This window comes from Perca fluviatilis, chromosome 21 (genome assembly GCF_010015445.1).
Source record: "Perca fluviatilis chromosome 21, GENO_Pfluv_1.0, whole genome shotgun sequence".
Taxonomy (NCBI): domain Eukaryota; kingdom Metazoa; phylum Chordata; class Actinopteri; order Perciformes; family Percidae; genus Perca; species Perca fluviatilis.
In genome coordinates, this window is record NC_053132.1 from 13863094 (window position 1) to 13879026 (window position 15933).

The window sequence follows — 15933 nt, forward strand, 5'->3', positions numbered from 1 at the left end:
GGACAGCATGCACCTGTGAGGGTCCATGTTTTTTTCATTAGAGCAAGAGAGGCAGGAGGTGCCATGAGTTATTTGCGCTATTGTTTGCGTGCTTGCCAATGCCAAGGATGAATACATCAAAAGAAAACAAAAAGGTTTATATAGGACAATTGATGCATTTGCCTGCCTATAACTTATCATGTGCATCAGTGGCCTTTTGATTTCAAGGTGCTTTAGTTTTGATTATGGGCAGTGTGAATGTGAATCCAGTTATTTTATACTGGAAAATAAAGATGTTAACAACGGCGTTTACAAAGCTGTATCACAAAAGAAATAATTAAATCTTCAATCTTGTACCACCCACTTCTTCGAGCGTCATCATCTCTGAGCCAATCAGGACACACTCCATCGGTCCTGGCGTATTTTGAGACGTCTGGACCAATCAGAACGAGCCGAGCACGTCGTCACGGCGAAATCAAAGTTGTTGTAAGAGCGCGTGTGTGTGCGCGGGGGGAGAAAAACTGGCCGGTGGAGAAGAAAGGCTCGAGACAGGGACAATGTACACTGGATATTTTCATTCACAGTATAAATCATTATCGGTATTTTCTGCATCAGTTAGAGTCTTAAAACCAGAAATAATAAGGATCCTTTCGACTGAATACCGTATTATACCGATGAAAGATGACTTGACAGTTAAAAACTAGCTCTACCTCTTCGGACTGTAGCGATGTTTAAACCTCTGTGTGCATAGTTTCACACCATTCCTCTGTCGCCGTGGACTTATCAATTTGTTTCGGTGTTGCTGGTGAAGGAACATTTTCTGATCCGAGATGACGGAAATCAGCGAAAAGGAGAATGAACCACAAAACCGGGACCTCCGCCGACCACAGGCCACCATGCCCAGCCAACATGAATCAAAGGTAACAACACACCTGTGTCTAAGGATATCTAATTATCAGCAAATATGGCGGTTTTCCTTTGAAAACAACAAAACTTAAAATTGGTTATTGAAGCTAAAGCAAGAGTGTCTCAGAAGTTGTCTAAGTGCTCTGTTTAAGGAATGATTTAAATCAAATGTAATTTTAATTTATAATTTGGACTTGTTTAACCCTCTGTCTTTAAATTCAAATTGTATTTATGGAAATTTCGACCAAGTTCTGACTTACGAGGCTAATTCTGTAGCCTAGTGGTTGCATATGCAGCGTCTTGCATAACAACTCTAAGCAGCTTTAATAGCCGCTTTAATTCTTGTAACTACTACCCTGACCTCAAAGTTAGCAGAGGGCCGAGATTACATGAAGGTGTGTGTGATATCCGTGCCATGTGTAGTGAATACACAAACATATTAGGCACACTAGTTCATGAAAAGACAATGATGTAATTAAAAACCGGTTGAAACTATTATTCAATCAATCAATCAATCAATCAATCAATTCAGTTAAAGAGAATGAGCTGCAGGTAGAGGCAAGTTAAGAAACCTGCTTTGAGAATGTGTTGTTGGGCTTCACTTTATCTAAAGGAAGGCATCCATAATATTGTGTACCTGCAGTAAATGTTGGAGGTACAGTGTCCAAGCAGAGGAGTTATGAGCCTGTACCTTTTGGGGTCCTTGCATCCTTTCTCTTGGGAAACCCATGAGACCATCACAACACACAGGATGGCAAACATGGTTGAGGCATGGACAGATTAACCTGCTTTGGGGCTTGTGGTCCCCTATTAACTTCACATGTATCTACTTCTCTGCGATATACCATTTCTTCCTATGCTTTTTCTGCTAGAATTACTACCTTCCCCAAGATGTTCTGCAGGGGTAATTTGAGTAAAGACATTACTTTAGGAGCATGCAACATATAACCACCTTGAGTTCAATCATTATCTCAGATCGCAAGACATATATCCGCTGTCTCTTATTCAGCGGTCAGAGATGGGAAAGAAAGCCTATATGTTTTCTGCCCCAGCCACTTGGAATTCAAATGGATGAATCTGAAATTGCTGTTCTTATTGTTACTTTTGTTTGTTTTTTTGCAACTTTTTATGCTTCTGTCTTAGCCAGTCGCCCCTTGCAAAAGAGGTTTCCAACACCAATGGAACTAAAAATATAGGTTATGTTAAATAAAATGTAATAAACAGAAGGTTTAAAACTAGATTTTGACCTTCTTCAAGAAGGTGCTTCAAGATGACCCACCTTAAGGCATGCATCATGTCATCAGTGGTGCATATTCCCAAACACATTTTCAATTAAATTAGCACAAACCAGTAACATAGTTTTCCTGAAGCTCTCGGGTGAAGAATCTCTTGAAAAAGATGGAATGGTTGTTGCTGATCGAGCTTTCTTGACAAAAAGTGGAGCTGAACTTCAAACTGAGACAGTAAATTCTCACTTACTGACTTGACCTAAATCTCCTGAATCACATTCATTTTTTAACATTAAACACATTAAACAATATTTAACAACTCAAATTAGCGTCAAGAACGGCCTTAATTGCGGCAGCAATTACAACAACACATCACATTAAGGCTGGCTTTTGCTAGTCATCACCACAGGGACCCGGAACAAGCATGGCAGGATGGGCCTCTGGTTTCTATTTGACTACAGACAAACACAATGGATGGTGGGCATTGAGGTGCTGCATGAATTTATGAGCCAATCAGCTAGCAAATGTTTGCCGTGTCTTGCTGGGGGCTTGGTCATAATTCACACAAATGGTCATCCAGACAAAACAAAACTGTGAGGAAGCAATCCTCTAAGCTGCGTCAGCCATGCAGCTCTGTGTTTGCCAAGCCCCTGCTGGCAGCCGCGACCGCTCCACATCCCACAGAAGAAGAATGTAGAGGAAAGAAAGATAAAGTGTTTGTTACAACTGTGGGGTCTCTTTTTAGAAGAGTCTGCTCAAGGGTATTAGAGCTTCACTTGTTTCTTTCTTTCTGTCAATCTTCTTACTTCTGCCTATTTCTCTATTCATGTCATTACATTTTTTTTCCCTCTTCTGCCTCCATGTCTCTCTTTCTTAGTGCCTCTTACCGCCTCTCTCCGCAGTCTTTATCATCTCTTCATCAGCTCTCTCTCTCTCTCTCTCTCTCTCTCTCTCTCTCTCTTATCTCTCATTCCTTCTCTGTCTCTCCACTGTCCCTCGGCTCTCAGAGTATTTATTACAGTGATAAGTGGGCCTACCAGCTTTCTAGAATGCTTCTAATAGATGATGTGACAGATAATGAATAGTTATTCCACCTCCTACACCTACGGGCAAGGTGACCGTTTCAAAAATATTTTTCCTCTATAATCACTTGGAGCGCATGCCATTCAGGTGTCTTGCATATAGTGGTATGGTAAAGTAGATGACGAGTTTGTAAAGATAAAGCAATGGTTGAAGGTAGGGGTGGAAATCACCAGAGGCCTCACGATACGATATCATCACGATACCTATGTCACGATACGATATTATTGCGATTTTAAACATATTGCAATATTCAGCGATATATTGCAATATATTACCTTTTTTCAAACTTCAAATTTTTCCCAATTTCAAATAATGTCCCCAAAGGAAAATTTTGTCGATATCTTCACTTCAATTTTATTGCTGCAAAATGGGATTGTAAGCAGACAGACTGACCAACACATATATCATAAAAAAAAAAAAATGAAAAATATTGCGATACTATGCTGTATCGATTTTTTCCCCCACCCCTAGTTGAAGGAATAGTTATACATTTTGGGAAACGCGCCTATGTGCTTTCTTGCCGGGTAAAGTAGAGGACGAGTTTGTAAAGATAAAGCAATGGTTGAAGGAATAGTTATACATTTTGGGAAACGCGCCTATGTGCTTTCTTGCCGAGAGTTGGATGAGAAGATCGATACCTCTCTCTCTCTCTCTCTCTCTCTCTCTCTCTCTCTCTCTCTCTCTCTCTCTCTCGTCTGTTATCTGAATAGGAAGTTGCAGCCGGTTAGCTTAGTTTAGCGTAAAGACTGGAAACAAGGGGAAACGGCTAGCCTGGCTCTCTATCTAAATGTAGCTAAATCTGCCTACTGTTACCTCTGAAGCACAGTATCTAATTTGTTTAACTCATACAGAATTTCATCAAGAACATCAATTTGCTATTAATCAGGGGTTATATGCAAGCCCCCAGGAACAGCGCCATGTCTTAAAGCAACATGGGCTTAGCAGCCAACAGTGGAACTACACCCCTCTGGCCCAGAAAGACTTTTCCCATAGACTTTGCATGGCGAAAGAAACTTCTATATTTCAGCGGATATTTTTTTGTGGGTACATCAACTTACCAGCCTGAACACTTAAAGGGTCCTTGTTTAAAACGTCATGTTTAAAACGTCATGTTTTAAAAAATTTTAACATTTACTAGTAGCCGAATCAAGAGTTATTAAACTAAGCATGATGAATGCGCAGTGTTGGGAAGGTTACTTTCAAAACGTATTTCATTACAGAATACAGAATACATGCCAACAAATGTAATTTGTAACGTATTCCGTTACGTTACTCAATCTGAGTAACGTATTCTGAATACTTGGATTACTTCAGGATTACTTCCACATTGAATTGCGTTTTATAAGTGTAGGAATGCAGCTGTCACATCCAGGTTACTAAACAGGCCTATAATGGTGTGTTCTTTTTATTCCAACTAGCTGAATGTTTACCTGAACAAGCAGATAGATTATTGTATTGGTAGTCCCGAACTGCATACTACAAAAATCTAACCGCAGTCTTGCTACCACGAGCTAATTTTAGCTAACGTTAGCTAGCATGTCAAACGGGGCTAGTCAGTCTTTAAACGGCTCTGGAGCTAGTAAATCAGCACGTAGGAGAATGTAAAGTCGCACATCAATGTTAAAATAGCAAGGTGACCAGTAAAACTACAGCAGACAACTACCCTTGGCTAATTAAAAAAATAACTTACTTTAAGCTGCTTCTTCAGGTTGGAGGTGGAGTAATTTGGACGCTGAAAGCAGGTTGGTTGCTGGCAAGCAGAGGTTGCACTGCACAGTTATATTTCATTCTCCCTGTTCGTTCTTTAATGTGAAATGCTGTTTGAATTTCCAAGATAGAAACGCATTCCTGCTCTGGCTCTGTCGCGCCGGTTCCGACTACATTGTGACTGATCTTGATCTTGGGGCTTCTGGAAAATTCATAGAGTTGCCTTAATTTATTCAAAGTGAATAAACTAATGAAAAAGAGAAGTATCGTCATGTAATCCATTGATTTCAACAATGTAACTGTATTCTAAATACAGACTATTTAAATTGTAACTGTAACGGAATACAGTTACTCATAATTTGTATTCTGAATACGTAACGCCGTTACATGTATTCCGTTACTCCCCAACACTGTGAATGCGCATGATGAATGCGCATAGTGAACGCGGACAGACCCGCGGGACTGCGCCTGCACACGTCGCCCTGAACTGCGGAGGCTCATATGACGGTTCTCCCGATGTCCTGTAGCTGTAATAATGGATAGAGCTAATCGCTGTAATTCACTATGTGTTCTATTAATACATCCATGGTATTATCTTATGATACATCCGAGGGATGTATGGATGTATGTATGCTGTTAAGCCTGTAACATGGATGTAACGTCATTAACGTTTCCAAAACTGCCGGGGCTATCAGCTAGTAGCTAACGTCAGCGGTAGCTAGCATGGTTGTATTAAGAGAACGGTAACACATATATGCCTACATAACGTTACTACAGACATAGCTAGATACTAGCTTGCGCTAGCTACTGAGGTTAGCTAGCTAGTATCTAGCTAGTAGCACGACATAATGATTACATCTCCTTGGTTCTTTAAATACATCCACAGTTTATTTAGATAAGCATGTAAACAATTAGGAATAACGTAAACACAATGTTTAACGTTTAGTCAATATTTAAGACAATGAAACGGCGAGTTCATGAGTTCGCCACATAGCTATATTTAATGGATGTATTAAGAGAACGAAGTAGCTAAATACTTGTAAGAGACACGAGAGAGAAGCTCAAGAACGCACAGTGTTGTTACGACAACACAAACTCTTGCTAGTGTGCATGTCCATCGTGACGTCATGGGCCAGTCAATGAGGAGGATCGAGCTCCGTGACTGTGGAAGATCCGGGTATTTTCGAGCTCCATTACTGCTTTATGCGCTTTTGAGCAACTCTCATTGGAATGAACGGGGCTTCGTGCCGAACGCTGTATCTAGTTCTCTTAATACATCCATGCTTATATGCCAGACTATTTCTGGACTGGGAGTAGTTGCCAGGTAACCAGCTGAGCTAAGAGACTCCAGAAAAGTTACTGTACTCTTGGCCAAGAAATAGTCAGACTGACAACTTAATCCCCATTTAATGGAAAAATTTCTTATTTACACTTAGTGTTTGTAATGACATATAATGTGTTAATTTTTGAGCTTCAGAGGTGATAGGATTTTCAGATTTTGTTGGCTTTGGTCTGAGGCTAGCTGTTTTCCAGTCTTTATGCTAAAGTAAGATAACCGGCTGCTGGCTGTAGCTTCATATTTACCATACTAACATAATAGTGGAATCGGTCTTCTCGTCATCCTCTTTCGCATGAAAGTGAATATTTTGAACTATTCCTTTTAAACTCTATGTTGTTTAATAGTGGAGGAAATGAGAGCTGTGCTCAGAATCAGCCGCTACATAAAGTTTGATATTCATAGACAATGGGTGTAAATGCTGATAATGCAAGGTGGTGCTATGCCTCGGTCCACAGGGCCTTCACACAGCCCATCGCATTCTCAGCCAACACAAAGACGTTTTTATGAGGTAAAATAATGGCAATGGTTTCACTCTGACTTTGCCCTTCACACTCACTTTCTCAGAGCCCTGCTCTTTCTGCTGCTAACTTCCTTATCAGCCCCTTTTTCTCCTCTTCATTTAATTTCTTTTTCTCCATTTAGAGTATGCATTTCCCTTGTTTGTTCTATTATTGACTGTAGCCCATTTAAATGAAAACCAACACCTTGTCTATTTCTACTTGCACTTCACCTCTCATCTTTCTCTCTTTCTGCACATGCAAATTAAAGGTGCTCTAAGTGATGTGATGCGTTTTTTAGGCTACAACATTTTTCGTCCCATATAGCAAACATCTCCTCACTATCCACTAGCTGCCTGTCCCCTGTCCCCCCGTTGTGCAGGTTGGCGCAGTTTGTTTTTGTTGCCGTTTGTGGAGCTTGGGCTATCTACAGACCGTGTTTTTTTTACGGTGTGTTCAGGGGACAGGCAGCTAGCGGATAATGAGATGTTTGCTGTATGTGAAAAAAAAAAATGTGTAGCCTAAAAAACACGTTGCATCACTTAGAGCACCTTTAATTTGCATGTGCCATTCTGGGGCTCTTTTTTTTTTTTTTTTTTTTTTCTTCTATTATAGGCTACTTATTTTTGGTAGGGTCCTTAAGGGTGATTTAAGAATAGAATAGGCAGCCAGAGGTCCTGCCAAGAATGAAAGAAAAAAGAGTCAATTACCTTTCATAAATGAACAAACATGAAGACAATCAAATTCCAATTTGTAATTTCTACAGTTCATGAAACAAATCATTAAACACAAATGCATAGCTATAAATTGGAAAGTTTGACTGTTTATTTAGTTTTGAACGGGTGTTGACAGTGGTGGCATTTAATTTCCTCTGTGTCAGAAGGTAACTAAACTTCTTTGAATTAGCTTTTCTGTTGTGTACTAGCATCGGTCTGGGCCATTCAGATGATTGTACTGTGTAGATGACATTTCTGGAAAAAAAGCATATCAATGTTAGCAGGATACATCACTCACTTCTGACAGACCATGATATGTTTGTGTTTCTCCTGCCAGAATGATTGACTTGTACCGCTGACCTTTGAAACAAACTATAGTCTGCACAAAAAACAGATGAAGGGTTACAGATAGACAGAGACACAATGAGAGAGACGGGAAGAGATGGATATTCAGAAAGACAGAAAACACACAAAGAATAGGACATCAATGCTGTTTTATCTATAAATGAACGCAAACGAACTTTCCATACTTTACAGTAGGGCCGCATGACAAAACGTTTTTTTTTTATCGTCATCGCAAGATCAACTTGCGAAATAAACATCGCGAAAGACTGCGACACATTGCGAAAGACACTTTTTTTGTGTTTAGTTAAGAGAGTATCTCTAGAAAACTGCACTTTAAAATTAACTCAACTTTTTTTAATTGTGCCTTTTGTGTTAAATTCAGTGTTCATTAAAATTATTTTATTTTTATTTTAATCTAACAAGCAACTTGTTGTATTTGAGCAGTATACTAAAAGCAGCAGAACTTTTTGCAAGTAATATTGTTATCGCGATATTCAACATTGTTATCACATCTCATACGTTGTGCTCATGTATCCATTGTTGACCCGAGTACTGTTTGGATTGAATTACTGTACTTGATTGAGTTCTAAAATGCTGCTGATCCAGCAGATTGCCGTGTCAGGGTTAGAGCAGTCCGTTGGGAATAATATGGACTTTGCTGGAGGTTGCTGCTTTAGAGACAGTGGACTTTGGAGGTCATTTTGTCTTCTAAAAGGCAAAGCTGTTTAATGGAGTGAAAATGTAAGCTTTTATAATGATAGTTCTGATCTTCAGCTCTGAATGGCCGACTCACCTTGAAACAAACTGTAAAAAAAGTACACATTTGGCTCCAAGACTTATTGAATACTTCAATGCATCAAGTATCATTTATAAAGAGCTTGTGTTGCCTAGCAACTATGATATAACTATATTATCAACATTCAATAGCATACTGCTAGTAAGTTACTGTCATTGAAATAGGATTTGATTATTAAAGTAAAAAAAAAATAATAATTAGACCTCACTTTCTCTCTACTCTGGTTTATCAACAGAATAATTAATCCCCAAATTTCTCCTTTTTTAAATTTGTCCCTCATTTACCTTTTTAAATTTTTTTTGAACATACCTAAAAGTCAATAAATAAGGTTTTTCTTTGAATACGAATATACTGATCTTGTCCTGCACCCTGGACATCCCATTGTTTCTCTCCACTCTTTTATTTGATTTAGCCTAGTCTTCCTGTATGGTATTAGTTATAGGGCTGATAGGGTGACTCAAATAAAATCTAACATATTTCAGGAACCAATACTTCAGAAGTATTTATTCCAGAAGACACACACACAATACACAATATAGGCTACACACAATAAAATATACACACAATATAATCTGTGTCAAATGTGAGACAATATAGCCTTAGTGGGTAACCACATTTTTATTATAACACTCCAATGAGTGTTGTTTTTTTCACCATTGTGTGCATATCAAAGAGGTGTTGTGGCAGTCACCTAATGCCAACTGCAAAAGCTCCTTGTGCAGTTAAGCATTTTAAACGGCAGGATTTGGAAATGCAAGCTTCTCTTGCTGCACACTCAGGCAGCCAGCTTGTGAGTTGGCGAAGTCTTTGCTAACAAGAAGCGCGTAGCCTGACAAGCCAGACCCACATCAAGATGTTGGGTCTGGGAACTCAACATTGATGGAGCACAATCCAAGAGGTGGGATAAACGGTTGTCTTTCAAATTCCCTCTGCACTTAATAGGATAGCGCTACAACCAGGCAGAGCAACGGAGAAGGAAGAGAAGTTAGTTGATGGATTAAACTTTTGCCGTATCCGGTCGGCAAAACTCCGAACACATCTTCCTTTTTTAAGAATGACTTCAGTGCCGTTCTTTGTTCTTTTCTCAAAGAAAAGCTTAACTCCAAGTCTTCCAGAAGACAGCTGTTCCCAGCAGCAGCAGCAGCCATAAGCCCACCTACTGACCATACACAATGTGATTGGCCTGACCAGAGTTTGGTTTTTCCAGCTCGCAAGTCAACTGAGAGTGCCTAGACCCCCCTGGCTGCAAAATAATTTTGCTGCCGCTAGGGTGCGTCTAGATTTCTAGGCTAAGAGGCGCCTGGATCACTGACAAACAAACAACAGGCAGATATTTGGGAGCCACACAGAGCTGTGACTGTGACAATAAGAGGAGGATAGGAGAATAATATACCTTGATTCACACCTTTTCTTTCAACTAAGATATTTACATAAAGTATAAGGGAGCCATATATTCAATCAGGTAAACCACCGGTCTGGTTTAAAACTGTAATGTCATTACATCTAAATGTGATTTTCAATATTTGTTTTTCAAACAAAATAACTAAAAATACTAAAAGCTTCACCTTTCGTAAGTGCTTTTTGGATGATGTGAATTCTTTAATACATCGAGATGGATCGACAAATATCGGTGCTGAAGAACTGTCTGTCTAATTAAACTGTCAGTTTTGCACTGTCCTAGGATGTTTTCAATTTATTCCACAAAACCATTCCATTTGCACATTCGGTTGTTTCTAATGAGGTCTCCTTTTAATGTATAGCTCAGTGCAAGAAAAATGCTAAACTTAATCAGGTTCTTGTGTGTTCAGTAATAGTTTTTAATATCATGAGCAGCTAAAGATTTGTCCTGAGAAAAAACACTGCTGGGGGAATGTTATGTGCAAGACTTTGGGGAGTAAGTTGCTCAACTGTCGTCCAACTGCAGATAACTGTTAAACAAGCACTTTTGCACACAGAAACCGGTGTAAACTGGTGCATTACAGCCCCATACTGTCATCTACAACAGTTCACTAAGGTAGCAATAGGAATAACAACCATTAAGAAACACATGGGAATAACATGTATTAATTGTACATATTATATTAACATTGAATTAGAGTAATTCATTTTGGATCATACAATGCATTTGATCAATTCATGTTTCACCAATTAATAGGCGGTTACAGTTTACAACAGTGTAGTATGCTAATAAGTTCCTGAATCTCGTTGTCTCTCTCGTTGGAAATTTTGTCGTTGTCGTCTTTGTGTAAATCACCCTTCTACACCCTTGGATGTTCTTCCGGTTTCGCTCCAGTTCAGGGTTGTAGTGTATGTCAAAGAGGCTCATGTTTAAAGATTGATCCAAAGATGGTGGAAATTGTGTTCAGGTTTAGACAGTGTAATCCTCTTTCCTGAAGATTGCAGTCAATTGGCTAAGAGTGTATGTGTTTGAAGACATAACCACGATAAACTCAAAGATGTGGCAATGTACTAGTGCCAACAATTAGCTGGCAGATTTTCTCCATGTTTTTCCTGTCGACTCACTGCATTACCTCTGTGTTGGAAAAAAGAAAGCAAAGACAATGTAGAAAAGCATCGGAGCTGGAACTGTATTGTAGTGGCAGCAGGATGACTTTTCGCCTTCACAGGCATCTTGTGTGAACACCACACACACTCACACACACTTCTTAATCATTAATTTATCCAGGCATTTCTCACAACAGCCTATTAATAGAAACCTTCACCAAACCTATCTGTGCTCTGTGCTCATTTTCAAACGGCCGAAGCATAAGGCTGACAGGCATTTTCCACTGGGCGCGTCTCTGCTGCGTTCCGGCTGTGTTCCGGTTTTGTTCCGTCCTCCGCCATGCGCCATTCCACACTCGGAGCGTCTCAGGAGCTCAGGTCTTGCTGCCCGACACGCAGATTTTATTGTCTCTACAAGTACTTTACAGAACAATTACGCATTTATTAAACTAGTATCTACCTTCCACTCCAAGCACTCCTGTAATTAAACTCCATGCCTTCTCTTTTCTGGTGTTGTCCTGATAAAATGGTTCTGTGATGTTTTGTATTATTTTTTCCACCTCCAAGATGACTCGCTCGTTGTCTGTGATGTTGTAGAGGAGACTTATACGATACTTGGGGGGTGGTAAACTGACTGGATGATCTCGCTGTTTCAGTTTTGCCTGGCTGTCCAGACGGCTCGTGTGAAAATAGACCTGACGCGTATCTTTAGCGGAGCGGAGAGCCGCTTCACGCACACTTCTGCGACGCACCGTTGCGCGGCTGGTGGAATATTAACATTGACTTGAATGGCCGAGATTGCTTGCGGGGCATGCGGTGCCTACGGTACGCCAAGTGGAAAATGCCTGTGAGATGTCTGCTCTGTCTGCCCGGTTGGTCTGTCAGAGGGGTAATAGAGAGGCCCTGGTGCATTGGGCTTTCAAAGAAGATGGGGGTTGATGGTTTGGTATTGTCACTCTATCTTCTCTTACTATACTCTTTTTCTTAATTTCTTTGGTTTTACCTATTTTTCCTCATTTTCTTTGACTGCGCTCATACTTTTTCTTTTATTCATCTTCTTCCTCAAACGCCAGTCTGCTCTAGTACACCACGCTACTTGCACTATGATGAGCTAATTGCCGTCAGTAGTTCAGAGAGTGATGGGTATCCAGTTCTGTGATCCATAAATAGACTTTTCAAAACCTTACAGAGAGACACTAAAGTGCCATGCAGAAATATAGAGATTTGCATTCATTAGAGCTTTCTTTTGATTTCTGTTCTGGAGAGGATGGTATGGGGATATAAGACAACACTCCAGCAGCTATACTAACACACATAACCCAAAGCCACACATATAGTAAGAGGAACCATAAAGGATTGATGCAGTGTGATGCCCTGCAGCTCCCAAATTTAAGGAGCTCTGGCAACTACAATAATGATAACTGGATTTGTTTACTGCTTCTCTTAACTAACTTGCCTAAATGTGTTTAAGACCACAGGTTAATCATATCCCTCTAACAGGTATTCTACTGTAGGCCAGGGGTCTTTAACGTTTTTTAAGTCAAGGACCCCTTAAAGTGCTCATATTATGCTCATTTTCAGGTTCCTAATTGTATTTAGAGGTTGTAACGGAATAGTTTTGTGGTTTAATTTTCAGATAACGCCATATATTTGTTGTACTGCACATTGTTGCAGCTTCTCTTTTCACCCTGTGTGTTGAGCTCTCTGTTTTAGCTACAGAGTGAGGCATCTCACTTCTGTACCATCTTTGTTGGGAGTCACACATGCGCAGTAAGTACTGCTAGCTAGTCAGTTGCAGAGTATGAGGGCGTGCCACGCTAGCAGCTAGGGAGCATTATAACGTGTGTTACAAAGTGACGCACATTCGTCACGGAAGTAAAGGCTGGACTACAATAGAGCGGTTTGTGAACAGTGTTTTCTGTTGGAGATGATAAGTCCCTTTGGGGTGGACTTTGGGCTTTTTCACTTTGTAAACCTATATAACACAATAAAGAAAAGGGGAAAAGCCAAAAAGCATAATATGAGTAAAATTTAAACTGTTTCTTCACAATGTCGGAGTTGAAAACGCATCTTGTTGTCATGTAAGGGCCCTGTTCATGTTGCACAGACATTTTAATTGCATTTGTGTCTGTTAAGAGGCACAAAGGCACTCTTTATAAGATGCCCCGACAACTAGCATTTTAGCTAACTGGGAGCTCTGGACGTAGCTGCAACAACTCCAGTTTGCTAGCACCAATTTTGTTTTTTTTTCTTCCTATCGACAGTACTCAGAAATATATAGCGATCAAGATTCAGGTAAAAATCGGCCGGAATTCTCCTTTGTAAGCTAGATTTTATTCTTCAATATTCCTTTAAACTTCAGAAGAGTCCTCTTTGTTTCTTTACTTTATTCTTTGTAAAAGCTCTGGGAGGTATATAAAGCTATTCATCATCAGTCATGTGTTGGCTAGTTTGTGCCTAAATAAATTGTTCCTTCCTTGCTGGAACTGGAGCAAAGACTGGCCTTCACCAGAGAGAAGATTAACAAAGTCAGACAAGTTAAAAATCTAATAGAAAGGAACATCCATTACTGAATGGGCCACCAGTCGAGCCAAGAAAAGGCCATTAAGGAAAGCATGGGCTCAGCTCCCTGGAGAAAACATTTATGAGAGGAACTTGCTAATGGGTCAACAGAGAGGACTATTTCATCACTCAAACTAATTGACATCTGTGAATCAGTATCTAAGGAAGAAAAAGAGGAACCTGCTCAATGCTATTGATCGGATTTTCTGCGAAGGAGTGAGATGGGCGATGTGATGGATTTCAAAGGTACAATGGGCGTGACAAGGATGCTACCTTCTCTAACATTTTTCCTCTTTTGTAGAAGAGTAATAGTGTCAGACGTTTCACTACTATAAGCTAGGGGTGGCACGTTTCACAAAACCCACGGTTTGGTTCGTATCACGGTGTTAGGGTCACGGTTTTCGGTTCTGTACAGTTCTTGTTATTTTTTCTTTTAATCTTTAACACTCCAGAAATATACTTCACCATATGATATTTAGCTTAATTATCCACAATGTAGGATACAGTATTTAAAAAATAGTTAGATCATGTGATCATGCACAAACTGAATTTGACTTTACTTTAAGCACATTATTGGGACCATCTCTGAGGAAAGGTAGGTGAGATTTTGATACAGCAAGAGGGAAGACATTGATGATTTCAACAAATTTTTCATTTATTTGCCAAAAAAAGGAGAATGTGTATTGCCATCTACAGTAACTTATGTGCCTTTATAGCATAAGAAGATTGAAATATTACAGAATATCAATTGAAATAACTTGCATTTATCAAACTGCCAACTTCAGTGTAGCTCTTACAAAAATGGTATCCTTTAAAAGAAAAAGGGAGGAACTCTTTTGAATAAGTCAGAATAAAAAAAAAAAGTTGTGATTATTTATTATATGTATAGTTCTTTAAAAATAAAAAGGAAACTTGTTTTGGGGAGAATAAAATTACTCTAGGCTGAGTTTTCTTAGTAACTTTACCAGAAAGGCTAAGGATGCTGCAAATGTTGGCATAATATGAAAATGGGTGGTGGATTTATTCATAATTTATGAATTAATCAAATTTGAACATGTCTGTCAGTGGCTTGTTGATCTTTACATTGTTAGTTCATTTCTTATCCTGCGCCACACATTAATACGGTTTGATAAAGTACTTATGGACTTATCATTGCACTTAAAATAATGAGCGTAAGCGTGTTTTTGTTGTGTGTGTGTGTGTGTGTGTGTGTGTGTGTGTGTGTGTGTGTGTGTGTGTGTGTGTGTGTGTGTTTTTTTTTGTGTGTGTGTGTGTGTGTGTGTGTGTTGTGTGTGTGTGTGTGTGTGTGTGTGTGTGTGTGTGTGTGTGTGTGTGTGTGTGTTTTGCAGGGGGAACTGAGCAGCCCCGCCCGCTGCAGAAAGCCGACAGGATTGAAACGGCAGCGGCTTTAGAGTGAAAAAACGCATCGTACATTGATGTTAAAATATATACAGGTTGGCAGGACGGTCTAAAATGTTTTGCACGGTCTTTCGCTGTACGTTTTGTTGGTAACTTGTCCACACCTCTTCTTTCGTGCGAAAGGGAAACACACTGTCTGAGGTCACATACGGGCATCTGACGGGCACAAGGCTACATTGCGCATGCGTCGAATCGTGCAACGCACACACGCTCTGAACTGAGACAAGCGAACCGAACGGTTCGGATTTTTTTTCATGAACTGTGCCACCCCTACTATAAGGATAGCTTTGCATTGCCAGACAAATCTCCACAGCGAGCCATTTAAATTAACTGGATACATGGTTAAACGTCATTTACTGTTACCAGCGTATTGCCGTGTGTAACGTTACTTTGTCCATAGTCTTGCTTTGCCAGACCCTCCTCCAAAGCGCGCTGGAGAAAGAAATAGCATTCGGGGATGTAAGGAAAACGTGCTCTGGTTTATTGGCATTTCTTTAAGCCAATCACAATAGTCTTGGACCGTGCTAAGCACCTGAGAAAAGTAGCGTTGCCGCTGCAAAATAGGCTCGGAAGGAACTTGTTTTGGTGGAACATACGTTAAAAAGTTGTTTTAGTCATGCAACACAAAACTCAGATTGGACCAATGCATGCCTGCATTGTTGCACAATCCAAACTTTCTTCAAAACTTGCCATTTTCAGCATGTAGCTGGCTAGTTTATTGTTGTTTCACAAAGCAAACAGAGTTTGAACGGCAAGACATGATAGAGAAAGGTGAGGGACATCCGGCGCGTGGAAATGTTCTTCCGTTGATCCTGTTTACTACAAGCAAAACATGTTAGTGCCACTAAAT

General features: G+C 39.9%; 1 protein-coding gene across 1 annotated transcript in view; it reads left to right on the top strand.

Moving 5' to 3' along the window:
• Positions 1 to 458: 458 nt before the first annotated feature.
• Positions 459 to 15933, top strand: part of LOC120551480 (SH3 and cysteine-rich domain-containing protein 2-like) — a 32306-nt gene continuing 16831 nt past the window's right edge. Inside the window, exon 1 of the mRNA XM_039788944.1 lies at positions 459 to 899. Coding sequence (XP_039644878.1) covers positions 810 to 899 — 90 coding nt within the window. The 5' untranslated portion in view covers positions 459 to 809. The remainder of the gene's footprint in view (positions 900 to 15933) is intronic.